This window comes from Pantherophis guttatus, chromosome 2 (assembly GCF_059756535.1).
Source record: "Pantherophis guttatus breed Tessera chromosome 2, ASM5975653v1, whole genome shotgun sequence".
Taxonomy (NCBI): Eukaryota; Metazoa; Chordata; class Lepidosauria; order Squamata; family Colubridae; genus Pantherophis; species Pantherophis guttatus.
Genome location: NC_142064.1, coordinates 155,470,666 through 155,494,855, shown reverse-complemented (window position 1 = coordinate 155,494,855; position 24,190 = coordinate 155,470,666). Strand labels below are relative to the sequence as shown.

The 24,190-nt window shown below is 40.8% G+C and overlaps 1 protein-coding gene across 2 annotated transcripts; it reads left to right on the top strand.

Moving 5' to 3' along the window:
- The first annotated feature begins 5,411 nt into the window (after nucleotides 1–5,411).
- On the top strand, nucleotides 5,412–17,789 carry PVALEF (parvalbumin like EF-hand containing). Of its 2 annotated transcripts, none has more exons than XM_034412791.3 (5): nucleotides 5,412–5,533; nucleotides 12,833–12,942; nucleotides 13,776–13,911; nucleotides 16,356–16,471; nucleotides 17,712–17,789. In XM_034412791.3, exons 2-5 carry the CDS (start codon nucleotides 12,837–12,839, stop codon nucleotides 17,756–17,758), a joined length of 405 nt encoding a protein of 134 aa, XP_034268682.2. In that variant the 5' UTR covers nucleotides 5,412–5,533; nucleotides 12,833–12,836; the 3' UTR covers nucleotides 17,759–17,789. The 2 variants fall into 2 exon arrangements, with proteins under 2 accessions (XP_034268682.2, XP_034268683.2); XM_034412792.3 differs by having other exon boundaries at nucleotides 5,466–5,533; nucleotides 12,836–12,942.
- The last annotated feature ends 6,401 nt before the right edge of the window (nucleotides 17,790–24,190 follow it).

Here is a 24,190-nt window from a genome sequence, read left to right as displayed (position 1 = left end):
CCGTAGTAAAACTGGCAGGAGGCCCCGCCCATTGCCCTGGATGACATCATCAGCGATCTGCGCATGCTCGCGCGTGCAATCCCATTGCGAACCAGTGATAAAGGTAAGTAGAACCCACCCCTGGTTTATATCTATCTATTTCTACCTTTCTCTATGTCAGATAGATAGACAGGTAGATTTTCTCCCTCTCTCCCTCCCCCCCCCTCTCTCTTTGAACTCATATAAATTTACATACTTTCTTAGGCTTCAGTGCTATTTCAGTGCTATTCAATGCTATTAGACTCTGAGTAATTCCCATGTGTAGTATTTAAGATAAGAAAAAAACATGTACAATATCACACAAACTCAATACTCCATACAACAATGAACCCTCATCAGTACAATCTTTCATGTTCCTATATAAAAAGGCATGAAAGTTGCTTGTAATTTTGGCAAGCTGCAAGTCTTTAAAAATTTGTTTGCTTTCAGAAGCAATGATAAGGCACATCCTTTAATATATATTTTATGATGTTTGTCTTTAGTGAAATAGGCCTGGTGTGTATGAATATGTGTCTGAGCCTGTGGAACCCAACATTTCTATTGGGTTCCTCAATTCTAAGAATATCTTTCCAGAAAATGCTATTAACATTTAATGAGCGAGGATTTTTTTTTTCTGAATCTGGGGCTATATCATCATGCTTACCTATTGTCACATATTAAATAGTGAAGCCCAACAACTAGTGTCAACGTTCCAACTTGGGCAACTTTGGAACATACATATATAGCACTTTTGGTTGGATAGCTAATATTAGGACCAAAATACACTAGAACTCTCATATCTCTGGAAATAATTACACCAGTTTTAAAAAAAAATCACAGAATGTAATGTCTAATAAAAGAAGATTTGACCTCTTTTCCCATGCTAAATTGATTTTATGAGGAAACCTGATTTTAAAATTAGGAAACAGATGGTGATATGGGAAAAATGGATGGAGTTGAAGATATTGACTTTGAACCAACTGATAGATAATAAAGATGAATTTTAACATATGCTGTGTTAAGAGATGAGTATCATCTCAGATGTAATCCAATGGCAATATTTATAGCTATAAGAGTTGTCAAGAATATTGTCTGGACCAGCAACAATTTCAACTTATAAGAATCCAAGATACTGGAACAACTTGTTAAATCCTTTACAACTCAAAAAAGCATACTATTTTTTTGACTACTGTTTCTGCCATTGATAGATTTTTGCTATCAATAAATCAATTTGATACGCAGATGCTAGGAAATGAGTGAAATAAAGAATTAGAGGTTCCTTATTGCTTAGACAATGAGAGAGCATCTTATTTTCTATGGCAATAGTGTTAACAAAGAAGAGGGAGTCAAACTATTCTCCAAAGCACCTGAGGGTAGAACAAGAAGCAATGGGTGGAAACTAATCAAGAAAAGAAGCAATTTAGAACTAAGGAGAAATTTCCTGACAGTTAGAACAATTAATCAGTGGAACAACTTGCTTCCAGAAGTTGTAAATGCTCCAACACTGGAAGTTTTTAAGAAGAAATTGGACAACCATTTGTCTGAAGTGGTGTAGGGTTTCCTGCCTAAGCAGGGGGTTGGACTAGAAGACCTCCAAGATCCCTTCCAACTCTGTTATTCGATTCGATTCGATCCTATCCTATCCTATCCTATCCTATCTATTCTAATACTTCTTTACTTCCTCTTTTGTCACTTCAGGTGACAAGAGATTTTTAAATATTTTAAAATTTAAATTAATTTTTAAATTAAATTAAATTCTTCTTCAAAATATGTGTTTTTACAATGTTCTGTACTTATTAGTAGTGGGTGATATAAATACAGAGATTCCCAGACTTTTTCCTTCATTATCCAAAATTGCTTATCAGAAAGTCTTATCAAACTTAACTTACGGGACTACTTATAAATTCCTTCCATCATTACTGTTGTAACTTCAGTACTGTTGATGAATGAATGGCCATAACTCGAGGATTAACTATATTATAAAAATAATATCATTGAATTATCTTTATGTCATTTCAACAAATACATTGATTTTCGTCTTAATAAGAATACTTGGGAGACATTCGAATATATTTTAGTACACCTGACAGTCTTTAAGTCAGTTTAAATGTCCCTGTTGTGATGGGTAATGAAGAAAAACCATTTTTACCCAATTTTAAGTAATTTATTCAGGTTTGGGAAGCATTGAAATTAGGACTTTGCGACAAAAACTAAAATTTTCAGAGGATAATATTCTCTTGAATTACATAGCTGCTACATGGAATTTGACAAATAGACAACATAAATGGATTCTGTATGCCCTTACTATGAGCAAAAGATTAATATTGCAACATTGGAAAGATAAATGCATGGGACTATTTACTCAACGACTGAAAATCTGAGCGTACTTGCCACCTATGAGTGGATTGCCTATAGATGTATAAACCACTATACTAAAATATGGAAATTATTTCTACAAAATATAGTAGGTTGAAAATAATTATAGTTATATAAATGTATTAGAAATAAATATATAGCACTTCAATAATATTTGCATTAGATAAATATATAGAGAAATGTATATGTTAACTGTTATAATGATATGTTATACTTTGGAAGGGTTCATCTTTTGAAGCACTTTTATGCAGTTTTTCTTGATAATACTGTATATGTATTTTTCTATGTCTTGTTTTTTTTCTATTACTACTTTAATTAAAAATAAAAAGATACAAATGGGTTCTATTCAGTTGAAGAAGAAGATTACTATTCAGGAGGAGGAGGAGGAGGAGGAGGAGGAGGAGGAGAAGAAGAAGAAGAAGAAGAAGAAGAAGAAGAAGAAGAAGAAGAAGAAGAAGAAGAAGAAGAAGAGGAGGAGGAGGAGGAGGAGGAGGAGGAGGAGGAGGAGGAGGAGGAGGAGGAGGAGGAGGAGGAGGAGGAGGAGGAGGAGGAAGGCCTGAAGCCTATAATCTTCTCTGTTGCTCAGAACTCTTTTTATTTCTGCTGCATGCGTAGAACACAAATCAAGACAAGGAAGCAATCCTACGCTCTAATTATGCTGAGGATGTAACATCTGTCATTTCACCCAGCCTAAAGAAAGTGCCAAAAAACACACCCATGCAAGGGATAGGCTGCTTGAATTGGTGTGCTCGAATGGCACTGTGCAGGCAAATGGCCATCACTGCAGAGATAACAGCAAGGCATCTCTTGATTTGCAAAACTGCATCCTGAAGTGAGTTTAGGATCTACTGTCTGGAACATCTGTTCAGTGGTGCAGAATCATTGTTCCGTTGTACATCAAATTCTGAGATGTGCTGTATCAAGGGTAATTATTTCTAATTAAAGCAAGGATCACTTGCTTTATGCTGCTCATGAAAAAGTCATCTATGTGCCAATTCAAATTATACATTTAAGTTTATCCTTAAGTCTCTTTAAATATGCACAGGAAAGGTATAGGAAGACTCTGGCAGATATTTTCACTGCCTGGCAGCAGAGATTTCTTTAGAATTTGTACAGAGTTTTGCCTTAGCAAAAGAAATAGTTTAAACAGAAAAAGATTGGGACGCTCAACTCATTTTTGAAATTTATATAACATTTTCATTTCTGAATATTTTCCCCCAGAAACCCTACACTTACGTAACAATTATGTCCTACTTATATTATTATCTCAACCCCCATGGCTGCAATATAAGGCAAGAAACAGGTCTCTCTAATTTATAGATTTAGAAATGATGCCTAGTTATTCAAGGTGACTTGCCTGAAGGGGAAGAGATGAAATAAGTGTCCTTTTAATATCCTGACAGTGAGAGAATATCCAGGCATATTTAACCTGGTCAAGGAAAGAATCTACTCTCCGGATGCACACAATACTTTGACCTATATTAACTAAAGAGGCTGGATTCACACAACTAATCTAACACACATAAATCCAAACTAAGGTGAGCTCTACTGAAACTTTATAAATCCAACCATTAGATTTCTAACTGACCTGATTTAAGTGTGTTGCATGAACACAACCATAACTGATTTTTGGAAAATACATGAAAGATTCAAGGAGGTAGAAAGTAGACATAAGCAACCATCAAAGATTTGATTCAGTAGATAAAGAAGCTCCAGGAACAAAGAATGACGAAGAACAGGAAGTCTCGTACTGATTTTAACTCGTCCACCTCTATATTTCACAAGTTATTGTCCACTAACGTCTTGAGAACATTGGCTGAAATCTAAGACCACTCCTTTGGTATTATTTTACTCTTTCAAATTTCAAATAGAAAATTGAGTGAAGATTTCCCTAAATAAAATTAATATTTAACCGTCCTTTGGCAAAACTGGTCAGGTAAAAAACAAATTACCAAACAGCAATATAGATTTTTAAAGCCAGGATGGATATCGGTTTCAGAAAGAAAATGAGAAACCAAGGCAGAAAAAGAGTTAAATAGTGAATAGACCACAGTTAAGGGCTGTTTGTTGATTCCTTAAATTAAAAAAACACAAATCTGGCATGGTGCAGAGCAAAACCTTAGTCTTAAGCACAGAGAGCAAATTTGGTATAGTGGTGGAGGCACTGGCCTAGAAGCCTGGAGACTGTAAGTTCTAGTCCTGCTTTAGACATGAAACCTGGCTGGGTAACCTTGGGCCACTCACAATCTCTTAGCCAAACTCCCTTCATAGAGTAGTTGTTGTGGGGAAATAGGAGGAAAGAGTTGTTATGCAGGTTTACTGTCTTAATTTAGTCATAAAGTAATAAAGGAAGAATGAAAAATCTAAGAAATAATATTCTGCATTTCCCAGCCCATTTCAGCGCCCAAAGTATTCTTAGAAAGAAAAATAAGGGGGGAAGTAACTCAACAATTTTGCTTTCTGTTAAATAGATTCTGCTCCATACCTATCATGGCAGCTGCTTAATATCCCAAAGTTTCCCCCCAATTCTAAAGGACAGGACAGCTTTAGCATAGGTCATATTCAAATCTTTGTTTTTATTTTTGTGTGACTGATATTGTGTTTTCTATTTCAGGCCCTTTGGGAATGACTGAAGATAAAGATGAAACACACATGCAGGAAAATAACACTATTTGAAACAAACATTTGCAACAGGCGACTTGTCTGCTCTTTTAATGTGAAATTGGCCCACCTAAAAAAACACTGGAAACTAAAAAAAGGAAATAAATACAAGGCTGATGACATATATATCCCTCTTCCATTTTTTTTGGGAAGAGACTCCATCACATCACATAACAGAGAAGGGCTTTTGGGGTGGGGTGGGGGTATCATATGGAGTCTATGCTAAAGAGTTTGCCCTGCCCAAGATGATATTCGATGCTGGGCATCCAAGCGCCAGTGACAACTGATAACACCACAACCCACCAAGATGATCCGATGGTGTCTTGAAAGGGCTCAGGAGAATTACAGGATGTATTCCTGACAGGTGCACCTTCCCTTAAATAGCAAAGCGGAGCAAGGGGCCATATAAAAGCCAGAGACATGGTTTAAGTTTTCAACAAGTATCTTGCCAGCTTCAAGCAGAGGACATCTGGAGCAGGTAAGTACCTGCTGGGATATGCAATGCCTAAAAAAGAAGACCAGTGCAGTTAAGTTTCCCCCAAAGCACTGAAGTTGTAATCAGGGAATGTTCTGGTTATTGAAAAAGGGGATTCCTGAAACCAGGGAACTTAGTCAGTTAAGTTCTAGAAGAAACGTATGGTCCTTAGTTAATAGGTTAGGGGGCGCCATCCTAGTGATGTTTCAGAAGCAAAAAAAAGAGATATTTGATGGGATGAAATCAGTGATGTTGGATATAATGAAATCAATAATATTTACACCCACACCTTTACTGTGTGGCAACAATTCTGACAACGCTATGGACAGCTAGAAGTTTACCTTCCTAGGAAAGTCAGTGAACAGAAAACAAGCTATTACTTAAAGCCAAAACCATTGTCTGAAAGCTGTATTTCATGGGTTAATAGTAGCATCGCCATTAGAAAAGATAGTGATTAATTCGTATTGAATTTTTAATTTTCAAATTTTGAGCAGGTTAATATACTGTAGATCCTATTCTTTGAATCCAGCTTTCCCCAACCCCGCTTTCTGGGATGATGGGAGTTATAATCCAACACATCTTGAAGCAACCAGGTTGGGGAAGGCTGGATTATACATATCCATGAGTTCAAGACTCCAAATCAGTCTTTTCTTTTAGCTTACTGCAGCTCTGGCTGCTACTTCTGGTGATCCTGTGCCAACAGCTTGCTAAATGCAGTTTTTTAATTAAGACAGAATAAATCAAGGCTGGCGAGGGGGTGGAAAATACTATTTTATATTTATTGTGCAGATAAATGTCAATGCTGCCTCGGAAAGAATTTTGGGAGAGAGTGATCTGCAAAAATGTGGGTGTGGAGAAAATACAGCTAAAATGCTTATGATAATGAAGGAAAAGTTTGATGAAGGGAAAGGACAGGGAAAGTACAATTCAACCAAGCGGTGGGGTTGGGGAGGTATGCTGAACGCCAACAGATCCAAGCAAAACTGGTTTTTTGATGGCCCTAAAGCCAAGCCCCCCCCCCCCCAAAGGATAGGCAAATGTAGAATTCGGGGGGGGAGGGGAATGCATATTAGATACGATGACACACAATATATAATGGGGCCTTGGTCTTGTACACATAATCATGACAAGAGGGAACAATATTTTCAGCAGGGTGTCTTATTTTGATGACCAAGACTGGTGGTTTTTGTTTAAACATTGGACCAAATAGCAGATCTCACATATCCCATATCATGCTTTCACCTGGGTTGTTTCCCTCTGCCTTTCTCTGAGCAGTGAACAGCCTACCTTCCAAGCCAAACACCTCCTCTGAGAATGCCTGTTTTTTCCAAATTCAGGGAGAGAAGAATTGCTTTCCTAAATAAACTCTTGGCAGGCAGATCAGGGGGTCCATGGGGAAAGCTGAGTTATTTAGACTGAGTGTAATCCTAGAACAGGCTCACATCACAAGTTGTTGCCTTGTGAATATAAGACTCCCTAAGAGGAAGGAATGGAAGGGTCACAATGTAATATAGAGAAGAGGGCCAACGTTCTTCAGAGCACATTGAGCTCCAGGACCAAACAACACTCTTGCCAGCATTAGACATCACAGCTCATGTTATTTGGCATTAAAATAAGAGGGTAAACTTGAGACAGAGCTTCAGTCTTCTCCATCCCCATTTTATAATTACAGATTTGGAGGAGTTGATGCTAGGCTGATGGCGCAGTCAGTAGTTAAAGTGCAGTATTGCAGACAAACTCTGCCCATAGTCTGGAGTTCGATCCTGACGAGGCTCAAGGTTGACTCAGTCTTCCATCCTTCCGAAGTCGGTAAAATGAAGACCCAGATTGTTGGGGGGGCAATATGCTGACTTTGTAAACCGCTTAGCGAGGGCTGTAAAAGAATGTGGAGTGGTATATAAGCCTAAGTGCTATTGCTATTCCTAAATTCACATCATACACGCAGGCTGGTGGTCCACACTACATTATAATTAAATGATGACTGTTCGGGGGCTGCTTGAGTCTTCAATTATCTCACCATCCTGAAGCACAGCACTGGGGGTGGGAGGGACAATTGGGACAAGCAACCAAGCATTGGGTAATCTTTCTCCCCAATGGCTCTCGAAAGAGCTCATGTAGAAGGTTTACTCTGTAAAGGTCGCTTGTAAACAAACCAACTGATCTCATTGCCATTATGAACACCTCGGTGCCCTTTAAGGAGCGGCCTGGGGACAGCTGCCATGGTTGCGCCAGCTTGGCAGCCTCTCACCACAATGTCTTTTGATTGCCAGACTGAATTACTGTTTTTCTGATTTTTTTTTCCATCTGAGAAGCCGCAATGGATGCAGCCCTGTTTCTGATCCGGCTGTGTACATGCATTTTCTGGTCTGTTGCTTTTCCAACCTCTTTTTTAGGGGAAAGATGGAAAGAGGTTTGCAACCAGCCATTATTCTATTTGTTTGCTATCAACCATTACTCCTAGTTGCATTTGCAACCTGTACAGTATTCTTCAAAAGCTGAATGATCTTGGTGGCCTCAATCAAACAAACTATGTAGGTCATAACAATCTGATCTCAGCCTTTCTGGCTTCTGCTCCCCATCTTCCACTTGTAGTATTATGCTGAAAACAGTTTAGCAAAGTTTGGGAGGAAGATTGGATGGCTGGGTTTGCCTGAGAAATAAATACTGTTGTGTTTAGAATGTTAACTTCTCCAATTATTCATAAATAGGAATTTGAAAAGGCTTTTTAAATGACGTCCATGCAATCTAGAATAAGAATGACTTTTAAGGGCTGCCAGAAAATACAAATTACTTACAGAGTAGTTCATTTTTGTGGGAAAAAGAAGCAGGCGCTGCTAAATTACAATGTTTATTCCTTGAATTAATCAATGAAGAGAAGACTGGAGACCAACATTAGCTTGCCTATACTTAAGAAGGAACAGAATTTTAGAAATTTTCTCAGATACATACCATTTTGGTTATCAGAAATCCTTGCATTGAAACTGAGAGTGATTGATGGATGGCATGGCTAGCTGACAGCTTGCGAATCTGCATGCAGTTTCATCAGGCCTCCAAAGAACAAGACAGAGATGTGGCAAGATACCATTTTACTTGAAAGAGAACTTTAGCAATATTAAAGGACTTTCCTCATTGATATGCATAAATGATTTTTCCTGCTGACAAAGGAGAATATTTGTAGCTCAGGGTTGAAATGAGGGGTCCTTGGTGCTCTCCAAGTTTGGTTGTTTTCTTGCAAACTTTTCATTACCCAAACTCACATCATCAGTGCAACAAGGACACCCCGCCCTGATTTTTCTGCTTTACAAGAGCCCAAATATTCCAATATTAGATATACCTCTTTCCAGGGGTGGGTTCTAAATTTTTTTACTACCGGTTCTATGGGCGTGGCTTATTTTGTGGGCATGGCTTGATGGTCATGTGACAATTATTTAGGATTTAGCAGAGGTACTGGTCTACCAGGCTTTTAACTGCTTGCAGAGCTGTAGCGATCTACCCATTTATTTTTTGCAGGCACTGGTCTACCCATTTATTTTTGCAGGCACTGATCTACTCATATATTTTTGCAGGCACTGATCTACTCATGTATTTTTGCAGGCACTGGTCTACCCATTTATTTTTGCAGGCACTGATCTACTCATATATTTTTGCAGGCACTGATCTACTCATGTATTTTTGCAGGCACTGGTCTACCCATTTATTTTTTGCAGGCACTGATCTACTCATGTATTTTTGCAGGCACTGGTCTACTCATGTATTTTTGCAGGCACTGGTCTACTCATTTGTTTTCTTTTAACACTGATCAGCTGTAGGGTGGCCCTTTGAAGCCCTGCGGCAAGAGTTTAAACAGTTTTTTCCCCCTCTAACCATCAGCTGGGACTCAGGAGGCAGCAATAGATTTGGGGTGGGGCCAGTGGTGGGATTCAGCCAGTTCACACCACTTCAGGAGAACCGGTTGTTAACTTTCTGAGCAGTTTGGCAAACTGGTTGTTGGAAGAAATCACTAGGGCAGAGAACCGGTTGTTAAATTACTTGAATTCCACCACTGGGTGGGGCCAAATAAAAGATAAGAATAACGCGGGGGGGGGCACGGGGGGGAGCAGAACCGGTTCGGTGACGTCATATCGTCATCGCTACCGGCTCGGGAGAACCGGGCCGAACCAGGAGGAACCGACCACTGCCTCTTTCATAATTTTTGGTTGCGAGAGACTACCCCTTTTAAACATGGCCTTCCTAGACCCCCTGTCCACCACACAAATTAGGCTACCACCTGGTCTTTTATCTCTTTTTCCATAAATGTTATTAGCAGTCTTCCCTTTGCTCATTCATGCCCCTTTGCCATCCAACCATTGGATAGGGATTTCCATTTGTGTTATTAAATGAAGAATATGGTGCAAAGTGTGGGAAGTGAGTGTGACTCACATCAAAGTTCACCTCAGCTATCAGACACTTGGCTGCTGGCGATGGGGAAGGAGCCAGGGAGAATAAACTGCTGACCGCATCATTGGCAAGATCAGTAGCTAGCTCAGTGCAACAGGATTTACTGGAATTTGAAATCTGCCTGTGGTTTTAGCAGGCAATTGAAAGCTTCTTTCTTTTGGATTAAATGGAAGATAATCGCAGTAACCAATACTGTCCCTTCACTTAGGACTGAAATCTACTTTGGATTAATGGATTTTATCTTTGGAAATTGGTAGGAATTCCTGTTGTGCATGGGAATGAAAGCCGAAGGGCCTTCAAATAGTCTCCCCAACCACAACCCTGCTTGGCCATCGACAGCTTCAGAAAAATCTCATCCAGGGTGGGCTTCAAAAATTTTAGCAAGGGGTTCTCTGCCTGGTTGCTGGGTGGGTGTGGCCATGGTGGGAGTGACCTAGTCGGCCTCCTGCACCATGGGGAGGGGCGTTTTTGCCCTCCCCGGGTTCCAGAGGCTTTTTTCGAGCCTCCGGGAGGGCAAAAACGGTCTCCCCAGGCTCTGGAGGCCCTTTTCCGGCCTTTCTGAACTTCCAGTAGGCCCATTTTTCGCCCTCCCCAAGCCTCCATGTGCTCCCTGCACTTACCTGCATCCAAAACAGGCTGCATGGGGACTTCTGGGAGGGGAGGGGTGGGGTGGGAAGGGCCAGTCAGGAGTGGGATTTGGGGGTTCTCTGAACTGCAGAGAATCTTAGCTAGAGATTCTCCCGAACCCCTGCGAACCCCCAGCAGCCCACTCCTGATCTCATCCCACAATTCTGTCACTTCAGGTTGGAAAAATCCTTCTCAATAGTAACTCCCAGTTATCAGAACTTCCTATCAAGGGAGACAATCTATTTCTATAGCAAAAATATTTGTATTTGGGCAGGACTTTGGTGTAAAAACAGACTTTTAGCTGTTGAAGTGGAGGCCACTGTATCGGGGCCTGGGGTGGGGGGGGTTAGGGTACATTTCTATCATTTATATAACTGCTTTTTGAAATGAATTTGTTGGCTGCCTTGATACCATCCATTGGTGAGGGGTAAATGGACATGAATTCCATAAATAAATAACAAATAAATGTTAATCCCAGCCAGCCACAAAGCCAAAAAGATAAATTGGGAAGGCTGACCTAGGGAATTGTCATAGGAAAACACAAACAGGTCTGAACAAGGTCTTAAATATATAACCTGACTCGAGGCAAGCAAACATGGGCAGCATCTGCATTACTCATAAATACAATCAGTGACAGAAATTATGCCCCTTCTCTAAAAAAAACAGAATATCAGCTCCCTTATTATGCTTGAAAGCAAGATGCTCAAATCTCTGTAGTTCTAGTACTTTGTCCTCTGGGGTATTATAACCCTAGTGCTAAATCGAAAAGATATTATATGTGACTTTTTGTCAAAAAAAATCTTGATATGTTTATAAGAATATGAAAACAACATTAGAAACCATGGCAATAGTAGCGGCAAGAGCCTCACTCGGAATGGTAAATTATGGATTAGCATTACAAGATGGAATTATTCTCTTCCTTCTCATCAGGATGGTTGAAATTAAAAGTTTAGAAGCTTTTCCGTTCAGGATTTAACCAGGATTCATAAAGTCCAAAACTGGGGATGCTCATTAAATCATCATGCCATAGGGTATGATGATTTAATGAGGGTAGAACAAGAAGCAATGGGTGGAAACTAATCAAGGAGAGAAGCAATTTAGAACTAAGGAGAAATTTCCTGACAGTTAGAACAATTAATAAGTGGAACAACTTGCCTGCAGAAGTTGTGGATGCTCCAACACTGGAAATTTTTAAGAAGAAATTGGACAACCATTTGTCTGATGTGGTGTAGGGTTTCCTGCCTGGGCAGGAGGTTGGATTAGAAGAACTCCAAGGTCCCTTCCAACTCTGTTATTCTATTTCTATTTCTAATTCAAGCTCATTTGGCTTCTGAGAAAAGAATCACGTTAGGACACAGCTATGTTGTTTCCTGAACGTAATCATAGTGACACATGTTGAAATGTGTTGTGCTCCAGTGTTCTAGTCAACCAGCCATGCCTTCTTCTCTGCTACTCTTTTTTCCAGCCCAATTTATTTTTCTCACTCTTGCTTTGCTCATTTCCTACCAGCATTATGTGCCCCCACTCCCACTCCCTGGGCAAACTTATTTCTCATTGGATTGTTTTGGGAAGTTTTGCACAACAGATTTTTCCTCCCTAGAGTTATTCGAATTTCTATAAACTGCGATATCTCTTGTTAGGATGGATAATATCACCTGATTATTTTAGAGGGGTGCTACCAATAAAACTGAATTGGAACAGTATCTTTTGGAAGTACAGGTAGTCCTTGACTTATGACCACAATTGAGCCCAAAATTTCTGTTGTTAAGTGAGACATTTGTTAAGTGAGCTTTGCCCCATTTTACGACCTTTCTTACCACAGTTGTTAAATGAATCATTGCAGTTGTTAAGTTAGTAACACGGTTGTTAATTGAAACTGGCTTCCCCATTGATTTTGCTTGTCAGAAGGTCGCAAAGGGGGATCATATGATGCCAGGACATTGCAACCGTCATAAATATCAACCAGTTGCCAAGCATCTGCATTTTGATCAAGTAATCATAGGGATGATGCCATCGGTCATAAGTGTGAAAAATGGTCACAAGTCGCTTTTTTTCAGTGCTGTTGTAACTCTGAACAGTCACTGAAAAAACTGTTGTAAGTCGAGGACTGCCTGTACTGTTTTAAAAGAATCTTGTTTAGAATTGGTTAGGATGTGTCAGACAACCGCTGCTGATGTCCAGGAGAGGAACTGCCACATTTTTTAACTCTCACATAAATTCTTTTTTTGCAATCCATAGCAGCATGGAAGATGAGTTTTCTTGCCAACTCAAAAAAATGGCCTTGGCCATGGGTGCATCCCTGACGGACAAAGATCTTGACCTGTTGCCCTCAGAAATGAGGCACCACGGTAAGGAACGAAAGAAACCAAAATTTGTTGAATTTGCAATAGATTCCTAAAGAATATCAGATAGCACATTCAGATTATTTGCATATACAGGTAGTCTTTGACCTACGACCACAACGGAGCCCAAACTTTCTGTCTCTAAGTGAGACAGTTGTTAAGTGAGTTTTGCCCCATTTCTTGCCACACTTGTTAAGTGAATCACTGCAGTTGCTGAGTTAGTAACACGGTTGTTAAGTGAATCTGGCTTCCCCCTTGACTTTGCTCATCAGAAAATGATCACGTGAATGCTAGGACATGCAACCGTCATAAATACATGCCAGTTGCCAAGTATCCAAATTTTGATCATGTGACCATGGGGTCGCTGTAAGAGTCATCAGTGTGAAAAATGGTCATAAGACACTCAGCCTTCCATCCTTTCTAAGGTGGGTAAATTGAGGACCCAGTTTGTGGGGGCAATAAGCTGACTTTGTATAAATATACAAAAGTATGAAGGCTATTGCTTTACGCATTGTAAGCCGCCCTGAGTCTCCAGAGAAGGGCGGCATATAAATCAATTTTTTTAAAAAAATTCAAACGATCTAAAATGGCTGTCCCATAGAAACAGAGAATTTCCATAGACATTTAAATGAATGGTTGTAGGTCACAGACTACGAGTAATATAGTTTTCAATGTTAAATCTGGGCTTGTGTCTGTCTGAGATGTGAAGTGAGCCATAGTTATGTTCTACATATGAAAATAAGAGCTTCCACATACAGTGTCAATAAAGTTCTGCAGACCATATTTATAACACGCTAACAATATAATTCATCAATTAAAAAGAATCCATTCTGTTGCAGCTTCATTCAATTATATCAAGTTCCTTGAATACATGCAGAAGTTTCTGACATCGGACGAGAGGGAGACTCACTTGCGTAAAGCCTTCAAATTGCTTGACAAGGATGACAGTGGTTTCATTGAATGGAATGAAATCAAGTAAGATAAAGTTGTTGTCTATTGCTACGAAACATAGGGGGAAAGTTAATAAGGGCAGACATGGCTGATTGCTTTATTTACAGATGGAGAGGTACAAAATGTTGGAGTGGCATCACTTCATTATTTCACTTTTAACTTCACAAGCTAAATTTGTTGATTTCTGAGGAGCTAGGTTCAGCTGGATTCAGCTGACTCCTGGACTTACCCGTTTTTAGAAGCTACTACAATCATGTTGGGACTGCCGAAGCGCTTCTGGGTTGAAAGGATTAGCCAGTGTCATCACCGATGCCTAGAGGACACCTAGTTGGGGGCTCCTTTCATGTCCCTGCTAAGCCGCCCACCAATGTGGTATCGATCTATCTATTCATGGTCACCTGCTTTCAAACTGCTGGGTTGGCAGGAGCTGGATGAATGACGGGGGGGTTCACCCTGTCCTACAGCAACAACCGGGTCTCGAATGCCAGCCTGCCAATCATACCAGCCTCCTGTTCTGCCCCAGCTCCGGATTTCCAAGGATATTGACACACACCAACAGTCCTTATCAAATTTATTAAGTAGCAAGAATAAACAAGACCGGCAAAGGTTGGCAACCAGCCCAGAAAACAAGATATGATAAACCAAAATACTCTGATAATAAATACGAATTGTTTCCAGCAAGAAAGCACTAGCTGCATGCGACTTAAATAGGCTAAGGGAGTGGCCAATTATCCTCAAGCCCTACTCTCGAGTAGACCTCCTCCTCCTGAGTAGCCACTCCTGCCTTTTGGCAGCCCTGCGTGCTCGAGCATTGAGGAGAGACTCCTCCACTTTGCTCTCTCCACTTGAAGGAACCTCTGGAGGTTCTGAAGGCCCTGGCTGAGTCTCTGCCTCTGGCACCACATCAGCCTCCTCGCTGTCCGATGTGAGCGCTGGCTGCGCAGGCTGCTGGCGCGACACCACACCAGCCTCCTTTTCGTCGGGATCAGCCACGATCCGCGCAGGCCGCTGGCGGGCCACAACACCTCCTAACCACTTGAGCCACTGTGCTAATTCTCTTCAAGGTTCTTTACAGGTCTTTCAAGCCATTTTTGGCATCTTGTATTCTTGAAGCCATTTTACCAGAACTGGTCTGGTTCTTCAAATGATGAGAGGCTTTCTAGAGATCCTTGAAGCCATTGTAATATATTTTGCACATGTCCTTCAAAGCATTGATTCTTGAGGTCTTCTATTGGTTTTTTTTTAAGCCAACCATTATACTTAGGGCATCTCAAAACTCTAGACTTCTGCATATCTTTTAATACATGTTTTAAGCCATTTAATACATGCTTTAAGCCATGTTTACAAATTAGATGAGTGATTAGAAATAGTCAGTCTGGCAACAAAAGTGGCCATTCTCTCTCTCTCTCTCTCTCTCTCTCTCTCTCTCTCTCTCTCTCTCTGTGTGTGTGTGTGTGTGTCTATTCCCCCCCCTCTGAACTTTTGAAATCACATCAATAGCTACATAAAATTAGCCTGAGTCATAATTTGATAGCTTTGCCAAGAGATTATACAGCTATGACAGTGCATTTAGCATAAGGGTTAATCCTTATACTAAGTAATGAATACGAACAATCCTGTTTGCTGTGGATTCTCTTATATTTCTTATCCCAGAATTAAGTGGATGGAAAACAGAATTGGAATTTCCTATCAAGACTGTTCCTACCTCCTGCATTAGAGTCGATTAAATGGAACAGAATTCTGGCTGTAACAATTATGGAGAAAAGGTTAATAGATGCAACCTTGCCAACTCATCATGTCCACAGCGTGTGTTGAATCCCGTTACACGTGCCTGTTCAAATGTTGTCTTCTGTTGCCTCTGATTACCTTACATAGGACTTGATCCAACGTGCTTTCTCTGCTAAGAAAGTGCCATGTGTCTCATCATTATACTCTGTTATATTTTTAGTCCATCTACTAATCACAATCTTAATTTCATATGACTTGATGTATTTTCAAAAGACCACTCTATCCACGTTCGCGGACAATTTAGTTTTCCCATTTTTGCTTAAATCCTTTCCCGAGGTCAAGAGGAAAAGATAAATAAGGTGAGAACAAATGCAGGGCAGGGAGAATAGCATATCCCTGTGAAAGACACCACAGCATTCCTCAAATACATGCTCCTTGTGATTATAGTTCCTGTCATCCTGCCAACCCATATAGTTGGGGGCAACAAGATCATCATTCAACCCTTAAAGGACATCAGGTGGGGGGGGAGGGAAACGAAGTTAGATTATCCAGCCAAGTCAGAAATTTATTTTTGCAACTGCTTTGCTCCTGGCTAATCTCAGTAAAAATGGGCAGGAAGGAAGAGATGAGAGGAGGGGGAGCGGGAGGAGGAGGAGGAGGCAAAGATTGTGCACGGGGAGTTACTAAGCACAATGTACCTCTCCTTGCTGTGCCTCAATTTCCACCTCTCTCACCCACAGGTACATCCTAGCCACAGTGCCCAGTAACATGCCAATTGTCCCCTTGTCAGACGAAGAAGCAGAAGCTGTGATCCAGGCAGCAGACAGAGATGGCGATGGGAGGATTGATTTTCAAGGTGGGCAGAAACAGAATTTACGAACAAAAGTAGCACTTTTTTCAGAGAAAAGACACACTCTTTCATCTTAAGACAGAAAACCACACAGAAAGCAGGCCAAATTTGATTTATCTGGAAATTAAATTAAACAAATTAAATATTATTTATGTAATTGTTCCCCATAGCAGAAATACAAATGCAGCTTTGTCATATTACAAAGAATAATTTATACTTTTAGACAGACTCCATGAGATGTGCCCAACTTTTCCGAGACCATTCTGGCCTTCAATTGCTGCGACAAACTTTTAAAGGAAAATGTGGCTATTTAGAGGCAAATAATAAAGTATCAGAGTAGCCACTATTATGCAAAGCTCATCTCTAGGACACTATTGTGAGGGCAATATTAGAACCAGAAAGTCAGAAGAGCTTGTAACTAAGTTGGTTCAATTAAAAAGCAAGGATCCTGGAACGAGCAGCATGTCTGCAGAAGAGAGCGACATCAAAATGGTGGGTGTGACTGGCTACAGAAAGAAAGAAAACAGGGGTGTCAAACTGGCGGCCCGCAGCCTGGATGCATCACGCGCAGGCTAGTGGTGGGTTGCCCCTGGTTCACACCGGTTCTATAGAACCAGTAGTAAAACTGGCGGGAGGCTCCACCTACTGACCCCGACGTCATCAAAATGCTCTGCGCGCGCGTGGCCCCATTGCGACCTGGTAGTAAAGGTAAGAAGAACCCACCCCTGGCATAGGCCATGCCCGTCCCAGCTTCACAAAGGCAAAAAACATCAGGATTGAGTTTGAAAAGAACCACACAGAAGCTAGACCTTCTTTACTTACAAAGCAAGTGTAGCCCAGAGTGATGTTTGAGAGCTGCTATACCACACTACTACTTGCTGAAAACCTTTGAAACAGCTGTGTCAAATGATTGTGGTAAAATTGCCACAATTGGAGTCATTTTCTGTAGAAATAAAGCATTGTAGGGTCCTTGGTGCTCTCTGAGCTTCGTTCTTTGCTAGCAGACATTTAATTACCCAACTATGTAACATCATCAGTGCAAGTGAATGAGGACTTTGCTTCCTGTTTATACAAGCAGCTTGCCCTGCCAGCTTTAGTGCTAGTGGTGGGCAAATAAAACATGCCACACCATAACAGATTTGTTCTTATATTTGGGGTGGGGTAGAAGAAAGCGGGGAATTACTGCCTTATACAATTTTTTTTTAATGCAAAACCTACTCACTCTGATTATCTTATTGCATTGCAGAGTTTACTGATATGATCACCAAGGAGAAGATTCCAAAGAAAAAATAAGAGAAAAATAAAACCACCTCCTGCTTCTTTACTCAAAAGTGGTGTGTAGGGCTGGGATGGTTGTTGGGATCTGCTGGTATTTTTATCTCTGATCATTTTTTTTTCTTGAAGTACCTTTTTTTTTTTTTTTTGCAGGAAGATTTTTGGAGGGGGGCGCACATCTGTAGCTTACTGAATGACCTCTGTAGTGCACCAGAAATTCAAAGCATTCATTTTATTTCTCTTTGTGACATCTTTTGGGGCAAGCAGTTTGTTATGAAATGCCCTGCCCGATCATTTGAATAGGTTCTTTCCTGGCTATGCTACATGAGAACGGGAATCATTTCCTTAGCCTATGCTTGCCCGATGGAAGACATGTAGTTGTGGTAACAGAACGAGACCAGCTTTTTTTAGAACAATGATGAACAGAAGGTCTATCCTTCCCTAGTCTTTGCTGCAACCTGCCCCCCCTCCCTAGTCTTTATTCATTAAATTTACCAATGCCCTGACTGCTCCCTTTGCCTTGAGGATTAAATCCTGTTTTCCTTGGCTCTGGCCTTTGGGGAAGTGTAGACCAGCCGGTGTGCAAAATATGCAGTGGGGACAGTCCCAATTACAGAGAACATGGGGCTGAATGACATCTGGATGAACATGTTCTGAAACCCCACCTCCTCCTAATGCCGTGTTTTCCTCCCCTCTAAATCCTTTGCTGGCCTTGCAATACGGAACTAGAAACGCTTGCTTAGGTTTCACGCCATGAAAACAAAATGTTCCTGAGGCAAGTAAATGCCATATGTTTTCACCACATTGGCTGCAGCATACCTTTCTTTGACGATGCATTTGATCACAGTGAAAAAAGAGGTAAGGGGAAACCGAAGAGAGATGCGTGCATGAAACCCTCTCAAGATCTATCCTGTCACAAAAGAGTCCTGAAATGGCGACTCTAGTTTTCCTTTGCAAACCAAGTGTCAACAAGGGGCAGCATGGATTAGCTCCAAATAGCAGACTTGCTATTGAATTCAGCATCCAGGGAGAGAAGGAACTTTTCCAATGCACAGCACTCATCCAGAGAAAGACATTTCTTGAGGAACGCGGTAAGGGAGGAAAACTTTCTGCATCTGGGTTTGTCCCAAAGGACTAACTTAGTCCTTCTAGATTCTGGTCACCACTACATCACTCAGGGAAGCCCATCTGCCTGCAAACACCTCCCATGGCATCTGCCAAGTGTTTTTATTTTTTAAATATTCACCTTTTATTTTTAAAATGAGGAGCTTACAAAGGGGCAAGGAAAACCTACGGTAACTCTCGTGCATAAATTGCATTTCCAAAAATTAATTTGCCCACATTCATCTGACAGGCATATTTAGAAAACAAGGAGGGGACCTGCACCCCAACGCTTTATTTGGATAGGTGCTCTTTGTACAGGGGGAAAAAAAGACCGTGGGAAGATGGGGTGGTAAAACAGCAATCTGGTGGCTGTAATTCTTTGACTGGCCATGCCAACTGTGGCAGCCTTGCAAGTACGACTTGCCTCCAGAAGTTGTGGGTGCTCCCACACTGGAGATTTTTAAGAGATTAAACAACCATTTGTTTGAAATGGTATAGGGTTTCCTGGTCAAGCAGGGGATTGGAGTAGAAGACCTCCAAGGTCTCTTCCAGCTCTGTTATTCTATTAAGTACCCATATATTGGGATCAAAGTTCCAAGTCTGCACACAGGTTCTCTCCCCCCTCCCCGCTTTTTTAGTTCCTGAATTTAAAGAGTAGCTTTAGAAACCTGTATAAATTGTTTCCTTTGGAAAGCACACAGTGAGCATCTATCCCCCAAGCCCCTTGCTTTAACACGTAAATTGAGGACCCAGTTTGTGGGGGCAATAAGCTGTCTTTGTATAAATATACAAAAGTATGAAGGCTATTGCTTAACGCATTGTAAGCCACCCTGAGTCTCCGGAGAAGGGCGGCATATAAATCAAATTAAAAAAAAAAAAGTTGCCAAGGTTGGAGACCCCTGATCCAGGTCATGGTTGTCCCAAAGGTGCTCTTTCAGGAGGCAAGAAAGTCCAGTTGCTTTCTGAAAAACCACTCTGGGAATACCAGAGAAAACAACTATCCTAAAATATTCAAAAGATTTCTGATAATAATAATAAAAAAAAAGAGCAGCAGTCACCTGACTATACCACTATTTTCCATTGTCCCAATCTCGTTGCTATCTAGATAATTTTAGAGAGCTCCACAGGTTTTCTAACTCCGCAAATGACATCATCTGGCCAAGTTCAAGCTGGGAAACTCAACATCAGGGTTAATATTTGGATGAGAAACCTCCAGAAAATACCAAGTTTGTAGGTTAGTCTGGGAAGTTTTTTTTTTAAAAAAAAGTCCAGAAGGTAACGATGACAAACCTGTTTGGTCCTCTTGAGAGCAAAAAACTACAGGAATGGCAGAGGGTTTTGGCCTTTAATCTGGAAGGAGAGGCAGACCTAAAATAGGTTGACTCAGCCTTCCATCCTTCCGAGGTGGGTAAAATGAGGACCCAATTGTTGGGGGGCAATATGCTGACTCTGTAAACTGCTTAGAGAGGGCTGTAAAGCACTGTGAAGCGGTATATAAGTCTAAGTGCTATTGTTATTATCGCTAAAAGCATCATTTATAATCACTTCCTGCAGCTGATGCAATTTGCATTCTTAAAAAGCTTCCAGTGCTGAATACAACTTTGCATTCACTTTTCTACACTTCGGTATTGCTTTGGAAATATTGGGCTACAATTTCCAAAATTCTAGTACAAGCAATCCTTGCTTAGTAACCACAGTTGGGAACGACAACTCCATTGCTAAGTGCTGCGGTCCCCAAGTGAAGCATCACATGACCACGGTTTAGGATTTTACTTCTGCCTTCCCTATTAACTCTGCTTCTTGTGAGCCAATGGTGAAGCACCTGAACAGTAATCATATGACTGGGACGCCGCGACGGTCAGAAATGCGAGGATTGGTCACAAAGCTTTTTTTTTTTTTTACATCATCATAACTTTGAATGGTAATTAAATGAGGTAGTCACGTTACCCACTGTAGGCCTATCTTGATTCTGGGAGCCACAATTCCAATATACTGTATTTGGAGGATCCAGGTTGGAGAAGACTCATTGTCATGTCTTTCAGTGAAAGTAAAGGATGGTTTTTAGCCCTTTTCAGCACAGCCTTTTATTACAACAACGCTGGTGCGACAGTATTGCCAAGTTCCCTTCCCAGTAGGACAGGGGTGTCAAACCCGCGGCATCATGTCATCATGTGATGTGACTTTTTCCCTCTTTGCTAAACTGGGAGTGGGCGTGGCCAGGGTGTGATACATCTGGCCCACGGGCCGTGAGTTTGACACCCCTGCTGTAGGAGATATCCACTTCTGGGAAGAACCTAGCATTATAGTCAAGCCAATACCATTTGCAAGCAGGGGATACATTAGTCTTCCCAAACTATTTATTACCCTGCAATTCCTTTTTTTTATTATTATTATTAAAGTTTTTATTGTTAGAAAATTATAATTTTCTAACAATTCCACCTTTCCGGTGTCATGGTGTTAATAAACACATACATATACATAATATTTACTTATTATTTACATGGTATTACTTAATTTACATGGTAAATTACCCTGCAATTCCTTCCTATAAGTGCTTTGCAGCGGAGGATTATGGAGTTAAAAGTACCTCTGTAGGGGAACAAGATGGGGGAAAAAGTGTGCCCCATCTCACATTAATTTGTTAGAAGAGTTTGAGCTTCCTGTTCAGAAGTAAAACCTCAAGGTGGTTATCTCGTGGTGGTTTTAAGAGCTGCAAGCTGCAACTGAAGCAGCTGAAGTTGTCAGTTCAGGTAGAGGCTCCTGTCAAGCTGAGATAGAGGTATAATTGCTACAGAAGAGGGAGGAGAATGATTAAATACAAGAACTGCCATGAGCGTGCAAAGCCAAATGAGTGGCACAGCCAAAGAAATAATCCCGCTTCTGCAATACACAGAACAGCGTCACCTGCTGCCACTACAACAGGCTTAGAAATACTCCCAAGCACAAGCACAAAAGAAATATTAGTAAGGTCATTGATTGTATACTGGACCTCTTCAGAAAATACTTAATAAGGTACAGGAAGCGCTCGATTTACAACAGTTCCTTTAGGGACTGTTCGAAGTTACAATGGTACTGAAAAAAGTGATTTATGGCCGTTTTTCACACTTATGTCCATTGCAGCATCCTTGTGGTCACGTGATAAAAATTCAGATGCTTGGCAACTGACTCATATTTACGACGGTTGCAGTGTCCCGGGGTCATGTGATCACCTTTTGCAACCTTCTGACAAGAAAGTCAGTGGGGAAGCCAGATAACAACCGTGTTACTAACTTAATAACTGCAGTGATCCACTTAAAATCTGTGGCAAGAAAGGTCATAAAATGGGATCATAACTCACTTTAACAAATGTCTCACTAAGCAACAGAAATGTTGGGCTCAATTGTGATCATAAGTCAAGGACTACCTGTATAGCAATGACTCTTTGTAAACCATGTACTGAGCCGATCACCTTGTGGCTAAAGCAGGGGTGTCAAACTGGCTGCCCCCGGGGCCGGATGCATTATGCGTAGGCCACGCCCACCCCAGCTCCGCGAAGGGGAAAATTGTCGCGAAATGTCATGTGACACCACAGGTTTGACACCCATGGGCTAAAGGCTCATGGAGGTTTTCCAGAATGCAGTGACCACATGATGGCAACATAAGTCAATACATTAGAAGGCCATTCATCATGATGATGATGAATAACTTCCATGGGACAGTGGAGAAAGAAATCAGGGACAAGGCCCACATCGCCTTTTGCCACTTTTCCAGCAATTCCTGAGGCTCCAGGAAATATTCCATTTGCATTCTAACTATGGGACGTTTGTTCCAGCTTGAGAAATAGCATATATTTGGAATATACTAAAAATACTTCCAATATTGCTACTGGAGCAGTCTCTTCTTTTTAGCCTTCCAAAGTCACATGAACAGTTCGTTGCCATGGAAATTTGCTACCCTCAAAATTACCAAAACCAACCAACGTTCTATGAGGTACTGTAGCTTTGCATCGTGCATTTAAATGCCAGAAAATTACAGTTCACCAGATCGCTGGATGATAAATAACAAAAATGTTGAGATGAATTTGTTGTTCAGCAACACTTGATCTAGGATTATAGTGGATAATGTGAATCCCAACTCAAGTTTAATCAGAGTTATGGGTCCTGGGCTGCTGCCCAAGATAAACTCTGTATAATTGATTATATAACACAAGCCATGTTATTTGGGGGAGATTAAGCCTTGTTGTCTAGAGCTGAAGCAGCCTAGGCTTTTTTGAAGCCCAAATTAGAAAACACTGTGGAAAAAGGCAGCAATGCTGTCCTAAGAATACCTCAGAAACTTTTAGGTGTTGGATTGGAAGCTGCTGCTTTGTCTGACTGATCCAGTTTAAGGAGCTTTGTGCTGCCTTGCCTGTAGTTTCTGCCTTTAAAAAAAAGTGTTTCTGAGGTTGCAGATGGAAGAATTCATCAGATGTCCTATATTTTGTCCTTGTAGAATTGACCACTGAGGAGGGCTTAAGTTCTCTGTTCTCCAGCAGAACTGAGGTTAAAAGCCCTCTTGTATGTGGCCTGTCTTCAAGAGGAAGTTAGCTTCAAAGTTCCTCTGATCTTCCATTTGTGAGAGGCTTGGTTCAAGACAGCTGGCAAAGCCAATCAGCCCTTGTAAGCCGCCCTCCTCCTCCTCCTCAGATGAATCACTATGGTTACTACTTCTGTAGAATTCCTTAGCGACTTAAGTTAAAAGTAATCTGAAATAATACATGATGGAATTTAAGTGGCTGAAGAATTTAGGAATAAAATATTCACTAGTTAGGAATTGGGAATCCTCCCAAAGGACAAGAGTAAGGTGAACAAATTTGCAAAACCTTATTTGTGTTCTTTCTTCATGTTCGTTTATCCAGAACAATTTTTTCTTTGCCTCAGATCTTATTCACCATTTGGTGAGCCAAAAATAGAAATGGAATTTACGTCTTGCAAATCTCAGCTTTCTATTTCATTTTAATTCCATTTAAGAAGCAGCTTCTAGCTCTTTGTTTTCTCCTTCTGGAATCTCAGAAGAGAGAACTGCTAAGCAGGACATTCAGTTAATGCTTTGATGAATAATATTCCCTAGCATATCTATAGTGTCTAGAAAATACTCTCCTATTTTTGTGAGCTGTTCAAAACATGAAATAGAATATTCATTTAATTCCCTCGTTCCCTTACATAATGTGTAAATTATGGAGATCACAGCATCACTGGAATACCCTTTACTACAACATTCATGTTACTGATTTCGATTTTATTTAAATTATTTTTGAAGGATGACCAGATTGGGGCAGAGGGCAGGGTCAAACATACCATCAGTTTGGAGTCCCTATCCCCTTCTGTA

Bases quoted from the DNA above. Each gene is read 5' to 3' on its own strand.
- PVALEF (XM_034412791.3), top strand. From the start codon at position 12,837: ATGGAAGATGAGTTTTCTTGCCAACTCAAAAAAATGGCCTTGGCCATG. The intron at 12,943-13,775 runs GTAAGGAACGAA...ATTCTGTTGCAG, and splicing joins CTCAGAAATGAGGCACCACG to CTTCATTCAATTATATCAAG. The intron at 16,472-17,711 runs GTGGGCAGAAAC...ATTGCATTGCAG, and splicing joins TGGGAGGATTGATTTTCAAG to AGTTTACTGATATGATCACC.